General features: G+C 38.9%; 1 protein-coding gene across 1 annotated transcript in view; it reads right to left on the bottom strand.

The window, feature by feature from the left end:
• Positions 1-20,562, bottom strand: part of LOC308409588 (collagen alpha-3(VI) chain-like) — a 112,630-nt gene extending 92,068 nt beyond the window's left edge. The window contains 7 exon segments of the mRNA XM_080902438.1: positions 4,763-5,350; positions 5,450-6,073; positions 7,184-7,777; positions 9,593-10,189; positions 11,677-12,309; positions 12,685-12,799; positions 20,232-20,562. Of these exon segments, the coding sequence (XP_080758564.1) occupies positions 4,763-5,350; positions 5,450-6,073; positions 7,184-7,777; positions 9,593-10,189; positions 11,677-12,309; positions 12,685-12,775 (3,127 nt within the window). The 5' untranslated portion in view covers positions 12,776-12,799; positions 20,232-20,562.
• Positions 20,563-21,363: the final 801 nt, after the last annotated feature.

The raw sequence follows: 21,363 nt of genomic DNA, 5'->3' as shown, positions 1-21,363 counted from the left end.
CAAGTAAAAATTAACAGTGGCATCACGACTGTACTGAACAACAGCCACTTGGTCTCTATCATTGCCCAAATTTAAACTTTCCACAGTTTTTTCAATAAAGCTTCGTATTTCTTCAAAACCATTCAGTGAGTCATATGATCCATCAATGAGAAACACTACATCATTTTTCTTAGAATCTGCAAAAAAAAAAAAAATGTAAACAGAATGTGACAATGACGGTTTCTGAAAATCCTCCAAACTCTCTTCTTTACTAGATAATGAAAACATTGATTCTTACCGAGACCTGCTGTGGGAGCAATTTGTTCTACATGGTGCAAAGCCTCTCTTATCAATGCCAACACATCTTCCTGAACACTAGGAAGTTGTCCATATTCAGCAACTGGGAGCGCGTACTTGGGTTCATGAGCTATTGTCTGTAGCTCTAGAGTGTCAGCATCAGATGTCCCAATTACAACTGAAATGGCACCAATTTGCTTCATCATTCTGGCTGGGGTTCTTATGTCATCTGCAGATCGTCCACCAATCAGTAGTATGAGTATCTGTGGAATTCCCTCCTGACGTCTACTACCAGACATAGGGGTATATACATGTTCCTTCAAGTACTGGAGAGCAGCTCCAATGTTGTGAGGATAACCCCCTTTGTGTCTCAGACCATTTACTGCTTTAAGAATATCATTCTTTGTTGAATAACGACTCAAGTTAAAATTAATCTCTGCAGTGTCACTGTACTGGACCACAGCCATGCGATCTTTGTTTATATCAACGTTTAGATGCTTTGTTATCCTCTTTACAAAGTCAATAATATCTGGGAATTTTTGCTGAGAATCATCAGAACCATCAAGCAAAAAAACAATGTCTCTTCTGTTGGGATCTGTAATCAAGAGGAATTTGAACAAACTGGTTGATGATGACATTGAAAAATAAAATTGTTCTTGTAAATATGCATTTATCCTGCATACACAGCTTGTGCTTCAATTACAACTAATCAAGCAAAGGATTCTGTCAAGCAAAAGATTTGAGTGTGAAGGAGTTCATCATCTATCGTTCACCGAAAATAAGGGATTTCATGTCTGCAACAATCTGACAATCCATTAAGTCGCGCGCCCAGTGTAAGAGCTAACCATTACAACCTTACCGTGCGATGGTGGTTTGATGGCAGGGTTTTTAATCTCCTTCATGGTAGAAATGATTAGTTGTTCAATATCTGATAGATTATTGATATCTGCTGCATGGAAAGCACGGTCTGATTTTTGTGCAATAGACTGAATCTCAAGGGTGTCTGCATGATCTATTCCAACCACAAAAGTTGTTACACCCATTTCATTCAAGTTTTCAGCAGCATTTCTGACATCATCACTGGAACGTCCACCAATTAAAAGAATCAAAATCTGGGGGACACCTTGCTGGTGCCTACTTCCAGAGGAAGCTGTTAAAACATTATCCTTGACATACTGCAGGGCTGCACCAGTATTGAGGGGTTCACCTCCTTTATGCCTCAACCTTCGCAAACTGTCAGCAACATCTTGCTTTGTGTTGTATGTATTTAGGAGAAAATCAACAGAAGGTTCTCTGCTGTACTGCACTACTGAAACACGATCTTTGTTTTTGTCCACACTGAGTGTCTCCATGATTCTTCCAACAAAGCCAAGAACAGCATTGAAGGTTTTCTGCATTTTATCAGAGGAATCCAGTAAAAACACAATATCACGTTGAATGGGTTCATTTTGACCTGCAGGATCTTGACAGAAATGATGATGCTAAGTTAGAGTTAAGCATTATAAGACAGATAGACCATGAAAACATCAATAAAAAGCCTTACCTAAAGGACTTTGTGATTTTTGTCTTGGCTGCTGCCGAGGAACCCTTTTTAGAAGTGACACAAGTTGATCATTCATTCTCTCAATATCATCAAATTGAGTTATGGAGAAGGCATAGGAAGGGTCATGTGCAATCATTTGGAGCTCAAGTATGTTTGCATTACTGGTACCCACACAGACTGGAACAATTTTTTCCTGTTTTAGAGCAGCAGCAGCACTTGCAACATCATCTTGAGATCTTCCATCGCTCAGCAGAATCAATATCTGAGGGACACCTTGTTGATGCCGACTACCTGAGGACTCGGCAAAAGCATTTTTTCTTACATAGTCAAGAGCTACCCCAGTGTTGAGGGATATGCCTCCTTTGTGGTTCAAACGTTGGATTGCACCGAGAACATCTTGTTTTGCCATGTAGGTGTTCAAATTGAAATGTGTCTGTGGATCTCCGCTATACTGAACCACAGAAATACGATCTCTGTTCTCATCAACTGTGAGTGTTTCTACCATTTGTTCCACAAAACTCCTTATTGCTGGGAAGTCACTTTGTGTATTATCCGATCCATCCAAAAGGAATACTATGTCTCTTTGAGGAGATTCTAATTCAGAGAAAGAATATGAAAACCTCGTTTAGCAGTCAAACATAAACATAAGCCAAAATGTACTGTAGTGCAATAATTAGCCATTATGTTGTTGGCAAATATACTAAAACTGGTAATGAAATTCAAAGAATTATTGTTTTAAACGATGTGTTAGATGCAACAATTTGTAGGAAAACTGGCTAACAAAGAAAGATATTGAGAAATTACAAGCTAAGTAGCATATTCATCTTTCACGCATGAAAGATAGATTAAAGCCAAACAAGTTCTTTTGTTCAAAAGAACATATTTTCAGTCAATGATGTGATTATCACTGGCTCAAGGGAGAGCTTAAGAAAAGAAAGAAAAGCTCTCTGGAGTACAAGAAAAAAAAAGGATGGCAGCCAACCAAGAAGCAAGTAACACGTAAGATGTGTCTGGCCAGTGAAGAGAATTTAACAAATGTGAAACTGAATCAATGACATTCTTCAGAAAATAATTCAGTTTCATCACATTTGAAATTAAGAAAGACCAAATGAGCAAGAACAGAAACAGCGAGTCAGTTTAAATTTAAATTATATATTACATTTGTTTCTTACCTACAACAGTAGCAGGCTTAGCTGATATTTCTGTCTGGACAAATGCTACTAAATCTGGCTGAATGGACAAAATTTCAGCAAAGAAAGGCAAGTTGAAAACATATCTGGAGGAGAAGGCAATTTTTTGAAGTTCCTCTTGTCCAGCATTTTTCATTCCAATTGCAAAAGACATAACACCGATTTGCTTTAGTCCAAATGCAGCTCTGGAAACATCATCTTTGGATTTTCCCCCAGTGAGCAAAAAAAGAATCTGAGGAACTCCCTCCAGGTGTCTACTCCCAGATGAAGTTGTGAAAACATGGTCTTGCACAAACTGTAAAGCAGCTCCAGTATTGCGAGATTTCCCTCCTTTATGTCGAAGACTTCTTACAGCATAGATAATAGCTTTTTTGGATCTGTGAGTTATTAGGTTGAAGTAAATTGAGGCATCATCACTATACAGTATAACGCCCACTCGAACCTTATCTTCGCCAACGTCCAACTCTTCAACCATTCTTCTGACGAACTCTCGAATAGCTGGGAGACCATTTCTGGAGTCATCTGACCCATCAAGGAGAAACACTATGTCCCTCCGTGTGTCAACTAGATGATACAAGGATGGATAGAAGATTTGCGAATTACGCATTTGAGATGTTCTAACAGTCATGCATATTTATTAGCATGAGCAAGTCAAGCTCAGTGAAAAAACTGAGCTGTAAAGATGTGAGCTATTGCTCTGAAAAGTGGGAAGAAAAACATCTTTTTACCAAAAAAGATGTATAAGACATTTGAATGACTGATCTTCCAAGTGACTTCAAAGTAGTAAGTGAAATGGACACTTGGAAAGAAAAGATAAAACCGAAAAACACACCAAAATTTATTTCTTTTTCAGCTAGAATAGGCTTTTTAGTGAGAACAATCATGAAATTTACACAATAGAAATGGCTTAAATAATGGGGTGAATAATTACCAAAATCACCAAATAAAATCTTATCAATCATTCGAGTTTAGGGATATGTTAGTTTTATGAGAAAATGCAACTGTGCTAAGGAGTAAAACTTGTCCTGATGAAATAATATTAGCTTATACACTGACATGACAGCTTTGTCTTGAGTGTCTTTGTGTCTGTTCAGTGAAATAATAAGTTGTGACTGGACTGAGGGTAATTCAGAAACCTTATATGTGAAACTAGGTTTGAGCGCAATCATTTCCAACTCTGATATTTTGGCATCTCTCACTCCAAAATGTTTTGTAAAATGTAATGTTCTTTAAGAGGAAAAGCTGGGCTTCTTGCATTATCAGTGGACAGTTTGCCACTTAATTAAAATCTGGATGATTCCTTTTTAGTCTTCTGCTACCCATGGAGGAAGTAAAGACACTATGCATCACAAACTGTAGAGCTGCACCAATATTATGGCATGTCCCTCATTTGTGCCTTAAAATGTCTATCGCATTTAAATTGTAATTCTTTGTCTTGTGAGAATTTAGATAAAAGCTGACCTGAGTGTTATCTGCAAACTGAACCACAGACAGTCTGTCTTGGTTCTCACTGATATAAAGGTTCTCTGTTATGTTTTTAATGAAGTGTTTAATGTCTGTCAATCCATTTCCAGTGTTATCAGTGCCATCAACTAGGAACACAATATTTATTTTTACAGCATCATCTTGTGTTAAGACAACAATAAGAATCTAATTAAGATTAAAATGGGGTTAACATAAGTTAGATGAGATATAAAGCACCAAAAATTGCAGATTTTGTGAGTTCCGGACACCCGAAAAAAAATAATCTTACCTTGCTGTAGGACGACCTCTAACTCTTCCCTTGGTAGGCTCACATAATTATTCAGTCTTTGCGGTATGGTGCTGAGCTCACTGAATTCCTTAACGTTGAAGGCAAAAGAAGGGTTGTGCGAGATGGCCTCAATCTGCTTTGGGTCTGCGTCCTTGACACCAACACCAAACGGTACAACTCCATCTGTCTTCAGTGCTCCAGCGGGTTCCCTTACATTATCCGTAGATTGGCCTCCAGTCAAAACAATCAGAAACTGAGGGACATTTTGTGCAGCACGACCACCATAACTGCCAGACAGGATGGTGTCTTTCATGAATCTCAGAGCGGATCCTGTGTTTAAACTACGTCCACCAGTCACTCTGAGTCCTTGGACAGCTCTTATCACTTCATCTTTGGTTTTATAAGTGTTAAGGTAAAAACTTAGAGTTGGCCTTTCACTGTGTTGAACCACTGAAACTCGTACCTTGTCATCTCCAATGTCAAGTGGTTCGATTACTTTAATGATAAAATCCTTTATGTAGGCAAAATCTGCTTGAACTCGATCTGTGCCATCAATGAGGAAAGCAACATCTCTTTCAGCTCCAACAACTGAAGGAAAAAAATACAATACACATTTATTTATGTTTTGCCAGATATACAGTTGATCATATTTTTATTAGACAAAGAAAACAGAAATTCCAAACTAACCAGTTTCCTCTTGGAATACTGCCACGTCGGTATCGCCAACCACTGTTACCAACTCTGGCATGATTTGTTCAGCAAGGCCTGGTAAACCAGAGAAGCTTCTTGCATGGAAAGCCAAAGTTGGAACAAAGGCAACATTCTGGAGTAGGGCCTCATCTGCTTGTCCAGAACTGACGGTGAAAGTCAAAACACCAGCCAGAGCCAACCTGTCAGCCACAGATTTAACCTGATCTTGGGGTGGACCACCTGTGATCAGAACCAACACCTGCTGGACTCCTTGCCTTCTGCGTGACCCCCTTGATGAGTGAAACATGTTGTCCAGGGCATAATTCATGGCAGCTCCTGTATTCACAGCTGAGCCTCCGGTCAGCCTGAGTTGAGAGATTTTTTCTACAACCTCTTCCCTGGTCCTGTAGTTGCTCAGGTAAAATTCTATTTTTGGACGGTCAGCAAACTGCAGGAGACCAACCTGGACCCTGTCAGGACCTACATCAAGTTGGTTGATCGTATTGATCATAAAGTCTCTCACATAGGGCAAATTACTGCTTCCAACATAGTTTGAGCCATCCACAAGAAAGACAATGTCTCTGACCATTTTTGTAGTCTCCACTATGGTTTCCTCCGTCACTGAAGAAAAGCACAAAAAATGTATTAATTACTCTCTGTGTAATGCCAAGAACATGTGCTTTCAGTAATAGTGACGCATTGACTGTTGCAACATTTCTCTCTGTGCAAATGAAGAATTTAACATGTAAAGTGCCCAATATTTATTACTTCAATTTGTATTTTTTTAACAATTATTTACAAATATAACAGTGAAGAATATTTCAAACCACAAAGACGTAGTACCAAAGTAGGGAAAAAAATGCCAACTAAACATTAAAAATGTCACTAACACAACTACTTACTCAGGATCAATTTATATTTTTCAGCTGGCATGAAACTGACTCTTGTGTTTATACTCCACACAAATCACAGAATTGTCCTAGTTTTCAATTTTGAATGGAAACTTTTGCTTTAGTTGTTTTTCCACATATTTATTCAAAGTTTTCCTTATCTATCACATTTATCAAAAGTTCATTTTAGTCCTAGGTTTCCCTTTCTAATTATCCTGAATTTCACTGAAAGACAAATCATTACTGACCACTTGAAATGAAAGCAACCAGACTTGTTTTTGATTTCTTAAACTGGACTGGACTTTCCCCTGTGACATTAAGAACCAACTCTTTGATCGACACGGTGGCTCACATGATTGTAGAGTGGGTTAACGACTATCAGTAACAATTCCAAGGGGATAACCCCACCATGGGTTAAATACCTCGGGCTCGCCACAGGTTTTTGACCTGAAAAAGACCCTTGGGTGAGATCGAAATTTCTTCACAAACCAAAGGGTGTCCTGTTGCCTTCATTTCAAGCACTTAGGGGCTCAACAACCTATATAGATGTAGCATTAAGATAAGATAAGATAAGATAAGATAAGATAGAACTTTATTAATCCCTCGGGTGGGTTCCTCTGGGAAATTCGACTTCCAAAAAAAGCACAGCAACGACCAAAGTTACAGTTACAGAACTGTTATATATATATATATACACACACACACACACACACACACACACACACACACACACACACACACATATATAAATACAGAGACAAATATAAATAAAATATACAAAGGGGATAAATAGAATAAATAGGAATAAAAAATAAAAAATAAAAAATAAAAAATAAATTACCTGTTGTGGTGGGTACTCCTCCAGCTAAAGTAGAAAGAGCACTTATCATTTTCTCTTTCTTGGTTCTAATCAGTGGTCGTATATCCTTGTCGTAGAACACAGCATCGTCACTAATGGCAATCTGCTTCAGCTGCTGCTCATCAGCTGCCTTTGCGCCTGCAGCCAAGGTCAATACACCTAGTTCCCTCAGGGCACTTGCAGGTTCTTCCACGCTGTCACTGGATCTTTTGCTGGTTAACAACATTACAAGCTGGGGTACACCCTGCTGAATACGGCTGCCCTTCTCTGGCTGCAACATTCTTTCCCGGACAAAGTTCAAGGCTGCTCCGATGTTGACTACCTGTGCTGGTCTTGGTTTGATAGTACTCAAAGCAGAAATGATTTTCTCCTTGGTCCCATGGGTGTTGAGATCCATCTCAACTCTCGGGGAAGCAGAAAACTGTGCAATACCCAATTGAACTTGATCTGGACCAATTGGCATGCTTTCCACAAACTCTCTGATGAAATTCCGCACATTGTTAATGTTTGCTGTTCCCATTGTACCGTCAATAAGGAAAATGATGTCTCGATTTCCAACTGTTTTTGACTGAATAACTGGAAAAAGAAACAACAAAGAACATTACAGTTAGGAGGGAATATTAGATGCTATAATAATCGGTCTATAAGACTAAGTTTTTGGCTGACAAAACTCTGAAAATATATTCTGTTAATAAATGTATATTTTGTATTTGCATTAAATTATTTGGCATGAGGGTAAAGTATTACTGACATGGAAAAAAGTAGGACAAATTCAGATGCCTTCTAATAGACATCAATTACAATTTACAAAATGTTAGAAATGTTGTAACAGCTATAGATCAAGTGATAAAGTGATTTATTTTATTTCCTGAAACCCATATATTTTTATATTTTTACAAAGTACAGCTAGTGTGCATGCTCCTTTGAAAATAAGTTAAATACGCTAAAACTATCAGATTTTAAAAATCAATTTAAACTGCATAAATAATACAAATGCACAAAGCTCTTTCTGTTAACTGATTTAACTAAGATGATCTTATGCCATTGTTAAAAATATATATTGTCTAATAAACCACATTTTGAGCAACATACATCCTAGTTACCTAAAAAGAAAAAAGCTGTAACTCTTTGTAAAATGTAATTTAAAAAGGAATTCGATTATCTGCTAAAAGCTTAAATTCTGCATTTAATTACAGTGATTACAACCTATCAGATACTGAAACTGAGAAATTTGTTTATTGAAAAATACATTATCATTTTGATTTTCTTTTTTCCAGAATCACTCTGGGAAAAGAAGTTGCATCAAATGATTATAAAATAGCATCCCAGAGAGTTAGAGACATTCACTGCTCAGTGATAAACACTTCCACAATTTGAGAATACAAATTCTGAACACAAAATTGAAGAAATAATAAACAATAAAATTTGGATTTCAAAATCTACAGGTATTAAATATTACATATTAAAATATTCTGAGAATCCAAAGACATTTTGTGTAAAAAGGTTGAGGGCCAAAATCACAATGGAACAGTGGATTACCTTTGTAGTGAAAAATAACTGCTGATAAGACTTGTGAAAAGTTTTAAACACATTAGAATCTTACTATTTGCCCATACATTGTTGCCTCTTACATTGAATCTTTTTAATGAGAACATATTTTCCAGCAACATAGCTTTGTAGTAAAAGAGCTTAGATGCTAAACTGGCCTTCCTGCAGTCCAGACCTGTACTCAATTGAAAACATTATGAAATAAAACAATTACAGAAAAGGCCACTGCTGAGCAGATAAAATTATTTACCAATCTTGAATTCACAAAAACTGACCTACAAGACAAGCTAAACATATATACAATCAATTCCAAAAATGTTCTCAGTTTCAACATTTGATATGCTGTTTTTATAATGATTTCTTCTTATTGACATCATATTCCAACTTTTATGGAAACACAAGCACCAGACCTACATACAAATATCTTTTTCTTATTAGGCTGTCTGGTACTAATGACATCTTTATCTTCATCAAACATTTATGTAAGTTAACCCTCTCAGGCTCAAATTAAGTTTTTTGTTGCTAATGCACAACCAAGTCCTGCAGTGGTACTTCTGAGTAAAAGAAAACCTCATAAAATATGTATGTGGGGTAATCAGGTTGTTAGTTTTTAACTGTTGCAAATCGGCAACGTCTGCCTTGAGAGGGTTAATGGAATGGAGTCAAATTTCAAATATTTTTAAAATGGTAATAAGACTTCTAAGTGTTACCACTTCTGTTATAAACTTAAAATTAGGGATATAGAAACTAACCTACCATGTGCACTATAACATATCAATTGAATTATGAAGTCCCCTTCCACAACCGTAATGCCCCGCCAGGGTTTACTGAGAAGTTACATACCTTCTGTGAACTCATTCTGAACTATAATAGTGCGCTGGATCACCCCGTTAATGAGTGGAAGCAGTTGGTCACCAATGTTTGCAACTTCTCTGACATCAGAGGCTGACTGGACAAAACTTATATCTGTAGCAATTGTTTCCAGATCTGCAGTGGCAGTGTCACCAATCGCCACGCCGAATGTGATAACACTGGCCCTCTTAAGAGCTCGGTCACCAGCACCAGTATCATCAGTGGATGGCCCAGCAGTGATAACCACCAACATCTGGGGCACACCCTCGTCAGCCCTGCCCCCAGATGTTTCACTTAAAAGGCTCTCGGCCACTTCCTCCAAGGCAGCCCCCAGGTTAGATTCATCGCCCCCTGTGTAGGTGAGGGCTTTCACAGCATCCAGGAGTGATGATTTGCTGTAAAAGCTATTTAGATAGAACTTTATCTCTGGGCTGCTGTTGTACAGGACCAAGGCCACCCGAACAGTGTCCCTGCCCACATCAAGGCGCTCAATGATTCTCAAAACCAATTCACGCACATAGGGGAAGTTTGCTGCTCCAATGTTCTGTGATCCATCAATTAACAGTACTAGGTCAGCTGTGTCTTGTGCTTTAAGGAGAGAGAGAGAAAACAAAACAAAATGGAACTTGTGAAAGCGTTAAATAAGTGAATCTGAGACAGAGACATAAATCAAAGAACTCGTGCTAGCTGTGTCATTCAGTGAATAAATCAACAACACTGCAAAACATCATACTGCATGTTGGCTGAACCAAGGAGATTTCCTAAAGTCCTGTAATTTGTCGATTACTTTGCTCCATAGATTTTTTTTTTTTTACTTGAATTCAATTCTAATTACAGTAACACTAGAATTTATGTACAGAAAAGTCACAGTGTTTAAACTTTTTCTTATCTACATGTCTTCTGAACAAAAATACATTTTTCTATATGTTTTGAGACAATGTTAGGTCTTAGAGTTGGATGTATCTCACAGTTTTCTATGGGAATAAATTGTGACAGAACATGATCTGCTATTTAAAATCTGGAGCATCTAGGAACATAAAGAACTAAAAGAAAATCTGCAGATGGGCATAATGCATTAAGAATTTCCATTCTAGAGGAAAACAAATGATTAAATATATAAATAGATATAATCTTTTATGATATTTAATATTTAAAAAATAATGTAATATGCCCATTTGTATGAGCTCCGCTGAGTTCAACCACTCCATGCAGACTCTTGTTACAGACCTCAGATGACGTGACCAGTCATGACCCTGTGAACCATCCTTGGTGCCTGCATATTTGCAGTCATTGAGACGTATGATTTTGTTTAAAAAGAGCAAAACCACATATAATGGCAATGCTTCATTTGAAATGAACATGTACCCTTTGGATATTTGAGTATCTTAAATTACCATTCTTCATTACCGTTCGCCTTTCTTATGTCATTAAATTATGACAGCAAATAGATTAGGCTATTTAAAGATAAAAACATTCTCAAAGTGCTTCTACAGGTCAAGGATGTCTCCAGACAGGTTCATCACTGTTTCAAAAACAGAATATTGCACATATTTTACACAGATAGACATTGTGATTGAAAAAAGACAAACACACATGTGCAGGACACATAAGCAGTGGTGCATGGTTAGCTATTGTTAAAAGCTCACAGTTTGATTTTCGGGGGCTTTAAAAGCTTTTAAAGTGTCCCAGAGACCTTGTTATCTTCCAAAGGTTTTAGAAGAGGACACTGGGGAAGATCTGATCTTCTGAAAATGGCGTGTTGAATTATAACAGAAGCCATTTCAGCCTCTATCAGAGACCTACCTTTTGCAAAAGTACCAGGTACAACACCTAATGCAGTAAAGTGAACACATGCAAATCGTACTGTGATCTTTGAAGCATTAGAGGTATATTACATGTTGAAAGACAAATCAAAAAAGTGGTGTTAATGTTGCAGGTGAACAGTGGAAGGTTACTGTGGTTAAAAAAATCGTTATGTTAATTATAAAAAGGTCCAGTCACAGCCGCATGTGCAGCAGCTTCTTTCTGCACATGTAGACATTAGTATGGTAGTGACGCTGGTCCCATTTCATTACCTGTCCCTCCTCCAGCCACAGGGGCCTCATTTGCCACAGGAAACCCCCCTGACTGGGTCACTGCATCACAAAGTCCCACAACTAAATCTTGAATTATACTCTGTAAGGCTGGGAAAGTGTCTACACTGAAAACGTGAGTGCTTTGAGGTTGGCTAGCCATCTCCCTGAGCTCCCAGTCCACTGCATCCTGAACTCCAACTGCAAACATCTCCACGCCTGCCATCCGCAGCACTTGAGCTGGCTCGGCAACATCATCCTGCGAGCGGCCGTCTGTTAGCACCACCACCACCTGGGCGACTCCGTCAGCAGCACGGCTGCCCGAAGCAGCAGTCAAATGTGTATGTATCAGAAAATCCAAACCCAAGCCAGTCCGCGTGCCCCCACCACGGTAAGACATAGCCTTGATGTGTGCCAGGACTCCCTGTGCAGTTTTGTAGCTGTTGAGCTGGAACTCAGTGTGAGGCCTGCTATTGTACTGTACAAGGGCAAATTTAAACCTTTCTCCTCCGACCTGGTGCAGAGATTGTATCAAGGTGTACAGAAAGTGTCTGACATGCTCAAAGTTCTCTTGACCCATACTCCATGATGAATCCACTAGAAAGTACATATCAGCTGCCAAACCTTGTGCACAATCTTCCAAAGGGAGTGTTGGGAGGACAAAAGTAAAGACCAGTGAAAAGATGCTAACAAAGTGCACAATATAAATGTACTTCAGTTTGATAGCATCAGTCTGTTTATGTATGTTTAATGTGTCAAATGTATCAGACTTACTCTACTATAGTATCTCTTGAGGTTTTATATTCTAAGTTTTATGTCCCATTTTGAGGTTAACTGTTTGCATTCAGTCTTGAAAGCATAATACATGTAAAAGTCAGAAATGCAAATACAGTTTTATAATCCCTTTGCTTGCATTTGATATTTAAACACTTGCTTATTGAGACCCGGTTCTATCATCTGTAAAATGAGTGCTGCTGCTGACTGCAATGAGATTAAATTAGTTAAACTTACCTTCATCTTCCTGGGCATCGAGTTTAGGAAGAAGTCCTGCAAGCAGGACGACCAGAAGAGCACGTAGCGGTAGCAAATGATGACTCCTCATCTTCAGAAGAAACTAAGAAGGCACCTGTGAAACCAGAATTAGCGAAATATGAGCTATAAAGCATGAATATAAAGTTTATTAACCATAACCATAAAAGAGGTTTTGACACATGGTCAGTGGGCACAGGTGACTCTAGGCAGTGACTGTTAGCTAGGCTTCAACTCAGCAAATTCATGTACCTGAACTGGACCTCTGGTGGTGCTTTTCTAGAATGTTGACAAATAATATGCTTTAGTGTTCAATTAATTGCACTAATAGCTGGTTCAAAATATCTGTGTTCCAATTTTGGTGTGTGGAATGCTGTGTGTGGGAGATGCACCCATTGTACTAGCTGAATGTAGCCTAAAATGTGGTCATGTTGCCTCTTTAATTTCCCCATTCCAAAGCTATCTTTCCAAGGGAATAACTCTGCGATGAGTTATTTTCATTGCACTGTGCGTACATTTTTGCGTGTACTGATGTACATTCATGACAACCTATTTCCACAGTAAGTGAAGGAGCTACAGCATGTGCCGGAGTGGAGAGGGATGATGATCAAAACCACCTGTGAAAATTACCATCCAGTGTGCCTTAGTAATAAACTCTGCCTGGCAGGGACTCAGTTTTCCAGCTCACAAAAATAATGTGCTCTTAAAAGCGGTATTAGACTGGAAAGTCTGGTTTCACAGAGGATGTGCTTTTTTTTCTACTTAGTTAGATTTTCCTTCATTATGATGAGCGGTAACATCACAGGAAATGAAAGAGAGGTCACACATGGTTCACTTAGGACCTTATGAGACCTAAGCGCAAAGAAAGGTCTCAACCCATCAAGAGCCTGAAAAGACAGATCTACAGGTACAGGCAAAACACACACACACACACACACACACACACACACACACACACACACACACAGTGGAGGACTTGTCTTTGACATGATTCATTCCCATAACCATCATAACCCATAAATCCCAGCCCACAACTCATTCAAAGCCCTTCATGAACAGAGAAGTCTGTACAGCTTTTCAAGATCCAAGAGCATAAAAGCAAAGTGCAAAAATCGTATCTAAGAAGAAGCTGACAGAGCGGAAATAAACATATGCTTGTAACATCTGCATGACTCACCACTCAAGAAGCATTTCAACTCAAGGAAGTGAATGCAAAAACAAAAAGGTTAATACTTACGAATGAAATGGCACACATGGCCTTTGACCAATAAATTCTTCTTCATTAAGGTAATGATGGATATTAAACCAAACCCAGAACAGTCTTTTTAATAGCATCAGAGCCTGTTAGGAAAAGCGCTAAAAGCTCAGCACTCGGTGGTTAGGTGTGAGAAAAGTCACATTTTGGATCATAAAGGGTTTATGGTAGATGTCTTTAGTTTATAAAAAGGGGAGGTCTTTTTCATGTCAACAAAGTTTGTATTTTCCAGTGCACAAAATGCAAGCTAAATAAACAGACAATTGACCTCTGGTGGAGAATGCAGATATAGCACCTTTTATAATAAAGTAATATATATCAAATTTCTCCAGGGATTGTTTGACCTTGATCCTGTGGTCTTTGTCAAAAAATCTAATTTTGAATGAGCACCCTCAATATCAGGGCCATTTTCTACAGTATTTTACATTTTTCTTGTTCTTTTTTGTTTGTTTTAGTCAGCTGGAACTTGGCTAATGCCATATTTTATTGTTAGCTTATTTTTATTGTGCGAGCCAGCATATAGCTGCCTTGTTGAAGTTATGGAAACTCCTCTAGATTTCCATGCCATGCATGAGCCCTTAAATCTGATCTTAAAAATGTCATGTGGTCAATTGAATGCCAGGTAAAAGCATGTTAGCAAGTTTAAGTGGATTATGCAGCAACTATTTGGTCCAAAATTAGTAGATATTGAAAATGAAAACACAAAAGAAGAATTTTCTGGCAAGGTGTTTAAAAACAACATTAAATTACATCAAGGCACTAGTGTTAGACTTGGAAGAAAAAGCCAAAAAAGTACTATGTCTGCTACAGTAGATTTAATCTATAATGAAGTCTAAACACATTGTACTCTATGCAGAATTGCAGGCACTGAGTCATGGTGTTTACACTTTGCTGTGCACTCTGTTTGTGCAGGCCATGTTTTGCAGATGACCATACAACTCTGTATTTGTATTCCCATCTTAGACAAGTGAGCCAGTATGACCTTTCAAATGCAAACAAAACATAACTTTTCAAAAGTTGGCCTGCAGATGAATGCTGGTGAAGGAAATAAAACTACTGCAGCTGCAGAGCTGTGTCACACAAATAATATCAATCACATTTATAGGGTCAGTGTATAGTGCCCATAAAGTCCACGTTTGGAGTTATTCCTTAAATTTTCAGCATTAGTGTTTGCTTTATGAAACAAACATATACAGTATATAGATCAACCACATAAGGGAAGTGTAAAATATCCCCGTAGTCCCCAGATGCTGTTACTCTCCATATTGGGCTTAAACCAGTAAGAGCATTCATTTCAAGGAAATCTAAGCTGCCTTGGACACTGCGGCAGATGTTTGTGTTCACCCATGTGATTTGGGGTCACACAAAAACCACTGCTCTGAAGAGTTCAGCCAGGCTCGTCCAGTGTGTGAACACTATGGCTTCCCCTCATCACCGCAGAGGAAAACATAGCAGGGCAGGAGAATCTTGTTTTCACTGATAGAAGCAACCAAAACAATGGCAGCACGGGGGACAGAGCATTCATGAAGAAAATTAGCAACTTAAAGCTGCAATTTTTTCCCACTTCATCTCTAAAAACAAGCTGAACAGTTTGTTTCTGGCATGCTACCATCAGGTCCAGGTTTTGATAGCAAACAACAGAGCGCTAATGGAACGTCCAAGCCACAAAGAACAAACAGGGAAAGGTGCAAAAAGGCTCATCAGTGAGCCACTGAAATCAGCACACATTATTCTTTGTCATTTAATCTACTGTGAAGTACACACTGGAAGAGTATCTCTCTGTGGGTTTAATGTGAATAGAATCTTTAAAAATACCATTAAAGTTGTGTTTGAATAGAAATGAGCCAGTAACTGCAATAGCTGTTTTGATCTTTGTGTAGCTTGTAGCCCATTACATATCTTTTTTTCACAGCCTTCCACTGGGTGGCGCCGATGTTTAGCCTTTTTACATTTTTAACTTTAGCAAGTTTATGATATTTTAGGTCATTCAACTACCTATATCATCTAGTGTACCTCGGTATGTGTACTTCAGTGAATATGCAACATCAACACTTTGTCTGTGATCAAGTCACGACCATGAAGTGTCAGACTGAAAACACATGCTTTAAGTTACACAAGCAGAAACACTCCACTTCACAGTGTATACAGTCGATTTACATTTACAGAAGATATGTGCTGCAATGTGCCTGCGAACCCTCTGTAAATACAATCGCAGCTGGTCCTCACACACACACACACACACACACACACACACACACACACACATATATATATTGGGGGGACATCGGGTGGCACCCACTCCTTCATAATAGTGCCCCACCCACCAATGTCATTAGATGAGAGTGTGGATAAAACCAACAATGAAATATAACTATGTATGGTAACTTAAGTAAATTATGGAAAGTTTTAAAGTACAAGTATTTTATCAAGTAATGCTTTGTACTTACATTCCAACATATTTTCAATGTAAATGTGTACTTTGTACTATAGTGAGGTTCATCACTTGATGTCATGTACACATTACTCAATAGCTGTCTGCCATAGTTGATGTGATGCAACCATTTGCTGCTAGGGGAACATGTACTCCCCTGGTTGGCAGTGGTTCCTGGAAGAGCCTGGCTTACACTGGGATTTCACTCAAATCAGTTGGAAAGAAGGTGCTGTACCAAAAACCTCCTGTGTGATTATTGGTTGCTAGCAGATTGCCAAAGTTGCCTGTAGTTCCAACTATGAGCCCAGCAGTAGTAAAACTTGAAAAAGTGTGACACATACTGGAAATGGAAAAGGTTTGCCTTAAAAGTAAAAGCTGTGGCTTTTGAAACATGTTGACAGCGCTGAGGCACAACTCTTTACAATGAAGATGAACATTCTCCATTTTCACTTTGTGTTCCACTTTTCAGTTTTACAGCAGCTCGGAAAATACCCGGGCAGTTTTTGTAGACAGGTTTGTCACTGCTATTCAAACTACCACCTGTGAAATAAGCTAGTGACCAAGCAGGTTTTTGCCAATCTGTTAGGGAATACACCTTTTTCCCTAGTGACAAGTGTAGACTTACATTACTGAGACTTTCATTATCCCTGCAAATGCCATCACACTCCAAGCACCACTCACAACCATTTGGGACAAACTGTTTCCACCAGTATTTAGGCCTCTGTTACAGAGGCGTTATTCACTTCATCTGGACAACCTGGCAATCATGTTGACATGAATGATTAAGTGGCAGACAAGTTAATGTAAATGGTCAGTGGTCATGTGTCTGCCAAATTTATTATTTTAGATTTAGAATTATAAATCTAATGTATTATGGTGTCATATGTTAGAACTACAAAGTAACTAAATAACTAACTTAATAACTATGTCATTAAAATCATAAAAACTGTGACTCTGTAATGTAATTTGTATGTTTCTACATAATGAGCACTTTTATTTTACTCACTTTAAGTATAGTTAATGCTGTTTAATTTTTTGTACACCACACACACATTCTCAATGTGGATCATATTAACCTATAGGTTTTCACCATATGATGGCTTGTTTTTGCTCCAGCCAAGCACTAAACACTCAACGATTACAGATTTTAAAAACCCGTGTGTTAAACAGTGAACCTGGCCTGAAGTATACAAATTTAAGGCCCTGTGTTCAAATTAAACTATTAAAATTAATGTTGATGAAAGAGCTGCATTTATATAACACAGTTGGCATTTAGCCCTTACAGGTATATTTGGGACATTAAGTCTTTTACTTTGAAATACAATACTATCCTAACTTTAAAATAAAAGTGAGCCAGTGTCAATGGCAGTAGCATGTCTTCTTACATCACCTCAACTACTGGGAGCCACACATGATCTTTCATCTCACTGTATAAACAAGATGTTGTTATATTTGCTCCATCATACTAGCTAATGGTTTCCATTAATTTACTTTAATATAATTGAGTCATTAACTATAAATCTACACGTGCACTGCTGGAGAAGAGGGGGAACATTCTAACTGTTAGTTTAAATAAGCAAATAGAGGATAAAATCCACCTAACAGGAAACTTTAATGAGAAATCCACACTTTAATGAGTCATAATAAAGGCTGAACCAGCATCTACACTTTTATATCTTTCTTTTATTGTTACATTTAATGCCACTGCCAATCCCCACAAATCCGTTTTTAAGGCCTGCTCTCTATGCACAAGATGTATCTTTTATATCAGATAAGTGAAATCACAAGGCATGAGATTCTTACAAGTGTTCTGATCGTGAGGTGGTGCTACACCGCCACTCGCTGGTGAACAAATATCACTTGTGACTTTGTGCTCCAGCATGTAAAAGTCAATCCTGCATCTGTGAGGACCTGCACATCCAACCGCACGCCACCCCTCAGCTGTAAGGATGCAATGTGACATGTGTGGAGCAGATGAGAGGAAGATCAATGATGAAGTTAAAAAGGCGGGAGGGGGAGGCTGGCTGAACAGGCAGTTCTACACAGCTGGTGTGTGTTAGACCGTCTGACACCTGGCAGATGTGTGCTCGATCTGAGCCTGTTCACATATTAAACCTGACACTCCTGTAGCATTGGTAAAGACGAGAGAGATGCACACGCTGGATCAACTTGTAGCCAAGGAAAAGGTCTGTTTTAAAGCCTGATTTCCTTCTGATATACCTTTAAGCTGACCTGTGCAAGTGATTGCACTATAATTAATCTGTCTGCACGCTTGCAGCCACTCAAACGTGCTTTCACCAACCAGAATATGCTTCAGATTTCTTACAATTATTCATGGTTGCCTTCTTAAAAAGAGAAGATTGGGGTACTAAATCCCTGAGACTAGAGCATTCTGAAAACTCTTCCAACTTTCCAAACATCTGCACTGCATCACGGAAAAAAAGAGACAAAAGCTGGAGAGAGCAGAGCAGCTATAAAACACATTAATCGTGATTTATTCTGTATATCTAAAAATCCCTTTTATTAAGAATCGTCCCGATGCACCACTGCCAATAAAGGTTTTGATACCAGCTTACAAAGGGAGCTGCAGCACTGTCGTAATGCTGGTAGTAAATCACGTCGAAAAAAAATTCAAACACATAAAACCAAATCTGGAGCGCACACCAAGTTTCCTCTAGCATATTTGAATCGCGACCAAGCTCTTCCTCTCTGTATCACAGCAACGGGTTTACACGCAAAACACACAAGTACATGGAACAGTAGCTCATGAGAATTACTCATGATCATTTTTCCAGTGCATTCTCATTACGTTTGGATTCAGAAGAATATGACAAGTTAATTCATCAAATCCCACATGGATACACTGAAACACTGCTGAACTCCTCCATCTCCGCTTGGACAGTCGTACAGGAGAAATGGAAGATTAATGACTCACACCTGGTCAACTAAACCCTGCAGCTCCCCCTTCTACCACCACCAGCACCACCTCTCATCCACCCACCAATAGACTAGCCCTCTTTTGGCTCTCCTGGTGCATCTGGCCAGAAGCATGGAACACTTAGTTCACACTTTTCCACTTGTGCACTGGTTTCAGGGAGGGTGTGGTATTGGGCTGCAGCGGAAACATCTAGCCATTCGACTATTCTTCATTAGAGCTCTCATGTGGGTGGGGAGACTTTAAAATTTGGTTACTACAAGAATCCCCATTCGATCTAATGGAACAAATTATCCTGTTCTATCCTCAAAGACAAAAACAGTAGTCCTCACATCTTGATATTAGTTATTTAGTGAAATCGCAAAGCATGGTGCTTGTGGTTTTACTTGCTTAAAGGATAATTGTATATCATATGGTGCAAAGTAATGCCTTATTTTTCAAGACCTTATGTAGCATCTCTGGGATTTTACACCACATATTTATTTGACATTTATAAAGCAAAGACAAAAAAGTCACACAGAAGACAAAGTTTTAACAGAAGGGGCAAACATGCTTCTCTCTCCACTCACATGTATCATTCACTACATTGCTGAGGTCTCCTCCTTCACCCTAACTGCGGCTCACCTCTTGCCCTCACAGCACTCTCACCACTAAAGTATAGGTTTCAGTGTTAGTGCTAAAAGCATGCTGTTTGATATTTATGAGGTAGATGCCAGAAAGTCTTGCACAAACCTCCTATTATCTCACCCATCATGACTTTACATGTTCTGACTTGAAACTATGCTATGGTCAATGCACTATATATAATCATGTAAAGTGCAACTGAGGTCAAACTTAAAGTAAAAGTGAAATTGAGCGAGCATGCAAACCTTTTCTGCAACAACACCACCGGCACATTCAAAACTTACCCTGAGCTGAAGTAGCTGTACTCCACTGGATTCGTTTTTGAGGAAAAATGATATCAGTTATGTAAAACGACTGAGAACTAGACTACTGGGCATTATCCTCCTGGTAAATTCCCTTCGCTGGCTTTTCCAGCACCCCCCGAAGGAAGGTAGCTGAGCAAAGCAGTAATAAGGCCACTGATAAGAGATGCAGAGAGAGAGACAGAGAGAGGTCGTGAATGAAGAGGGGAAATGGTTGAGAAAGAAAGAGACAGGCACCCTCCCGGTCTCAAACCAGAGGAGCTGTGGTGCTGAGTTCAAGGCTGAGATGGGACAAACTTCTAAACTCCTGGAGTTCTGCCATCTCTCTTCCTCCGCCCACTTTCTCTAAAAAAAGAAGAAAAAAAGGAGGGAGAGGAGAGAAGAGAAGAGGGGGAGAAAAGAAGTAAATGAAAACCAGACACATGGCCCTGTTTGGTCTGGATGGAAGCAGCGGGGAGGATGATGTCACACATCTGGAGTGGGCTTTTCTCTTTACCTTTTCCTACATATTGTCATTTCTTCCTCTATCTCTGCAAAGCCCCTTTTTTCAAGCCTTTGCCATGTCAGCTAACTTGGTGTTCATTTGATTTTGAGATTTCGAATTGTCAATGCATCCTCCTTTTGATGTTGGACTCAAGTGACTCAAGTAAAAGCACAATGCAGTTTAACTAGCTTCCACCAATCAATCTAGTATTGTCAATGACTTATTAGAAGCTATGTCATTTTCTACTGTCTAGACAGCTGATGAAATGCACTGTGTGCGCTGGCCATTAAGTTTCACTAGCTCACCAGTAAACATAAAGCACAGTCAGGACAGTGCACTGGCGCACACTAAAAATTTGAGTCCTGCTAATACATTTTATTGCTCTGCAGCAACAAACTAAAATCAGCCATGAAGCCACGCATAATGACACTGCTTATGAGTTCATTTGTGTAACCACTGTGTCACAGGATGTATTTCACGCTGGAAAACTGAGAGAAGGAGCTAAAAAATGAACATCCACATAAACAATGTTGGTACTTGTTTCTGCTGGATGTGCATGTAGCCTGTTTGCATTTTTCTCTCCTTCATCTTTTTTTTTTTTTAGCATGCAAGTTACAGCAGATGCATGAA

This window comes from Rhamphochromis sp. 'chilingali', assembly GCF_963969265.1.
Source record: "Rhamphochromis sp. 'chilingali' genome assembly, chromosome: 14".
Classification (NCBI taxonomy): domain Eukaryota; kingdom Metazoa; phylum Chordata; class Actinopteri; order Cichliformes; family Cichlidae; genus Rhamphochromis; species Rhamphochromis sp. 'chilingali'.
This window is presented reverse-complemented; position numbering and strand designations above follow the sequence as displayed.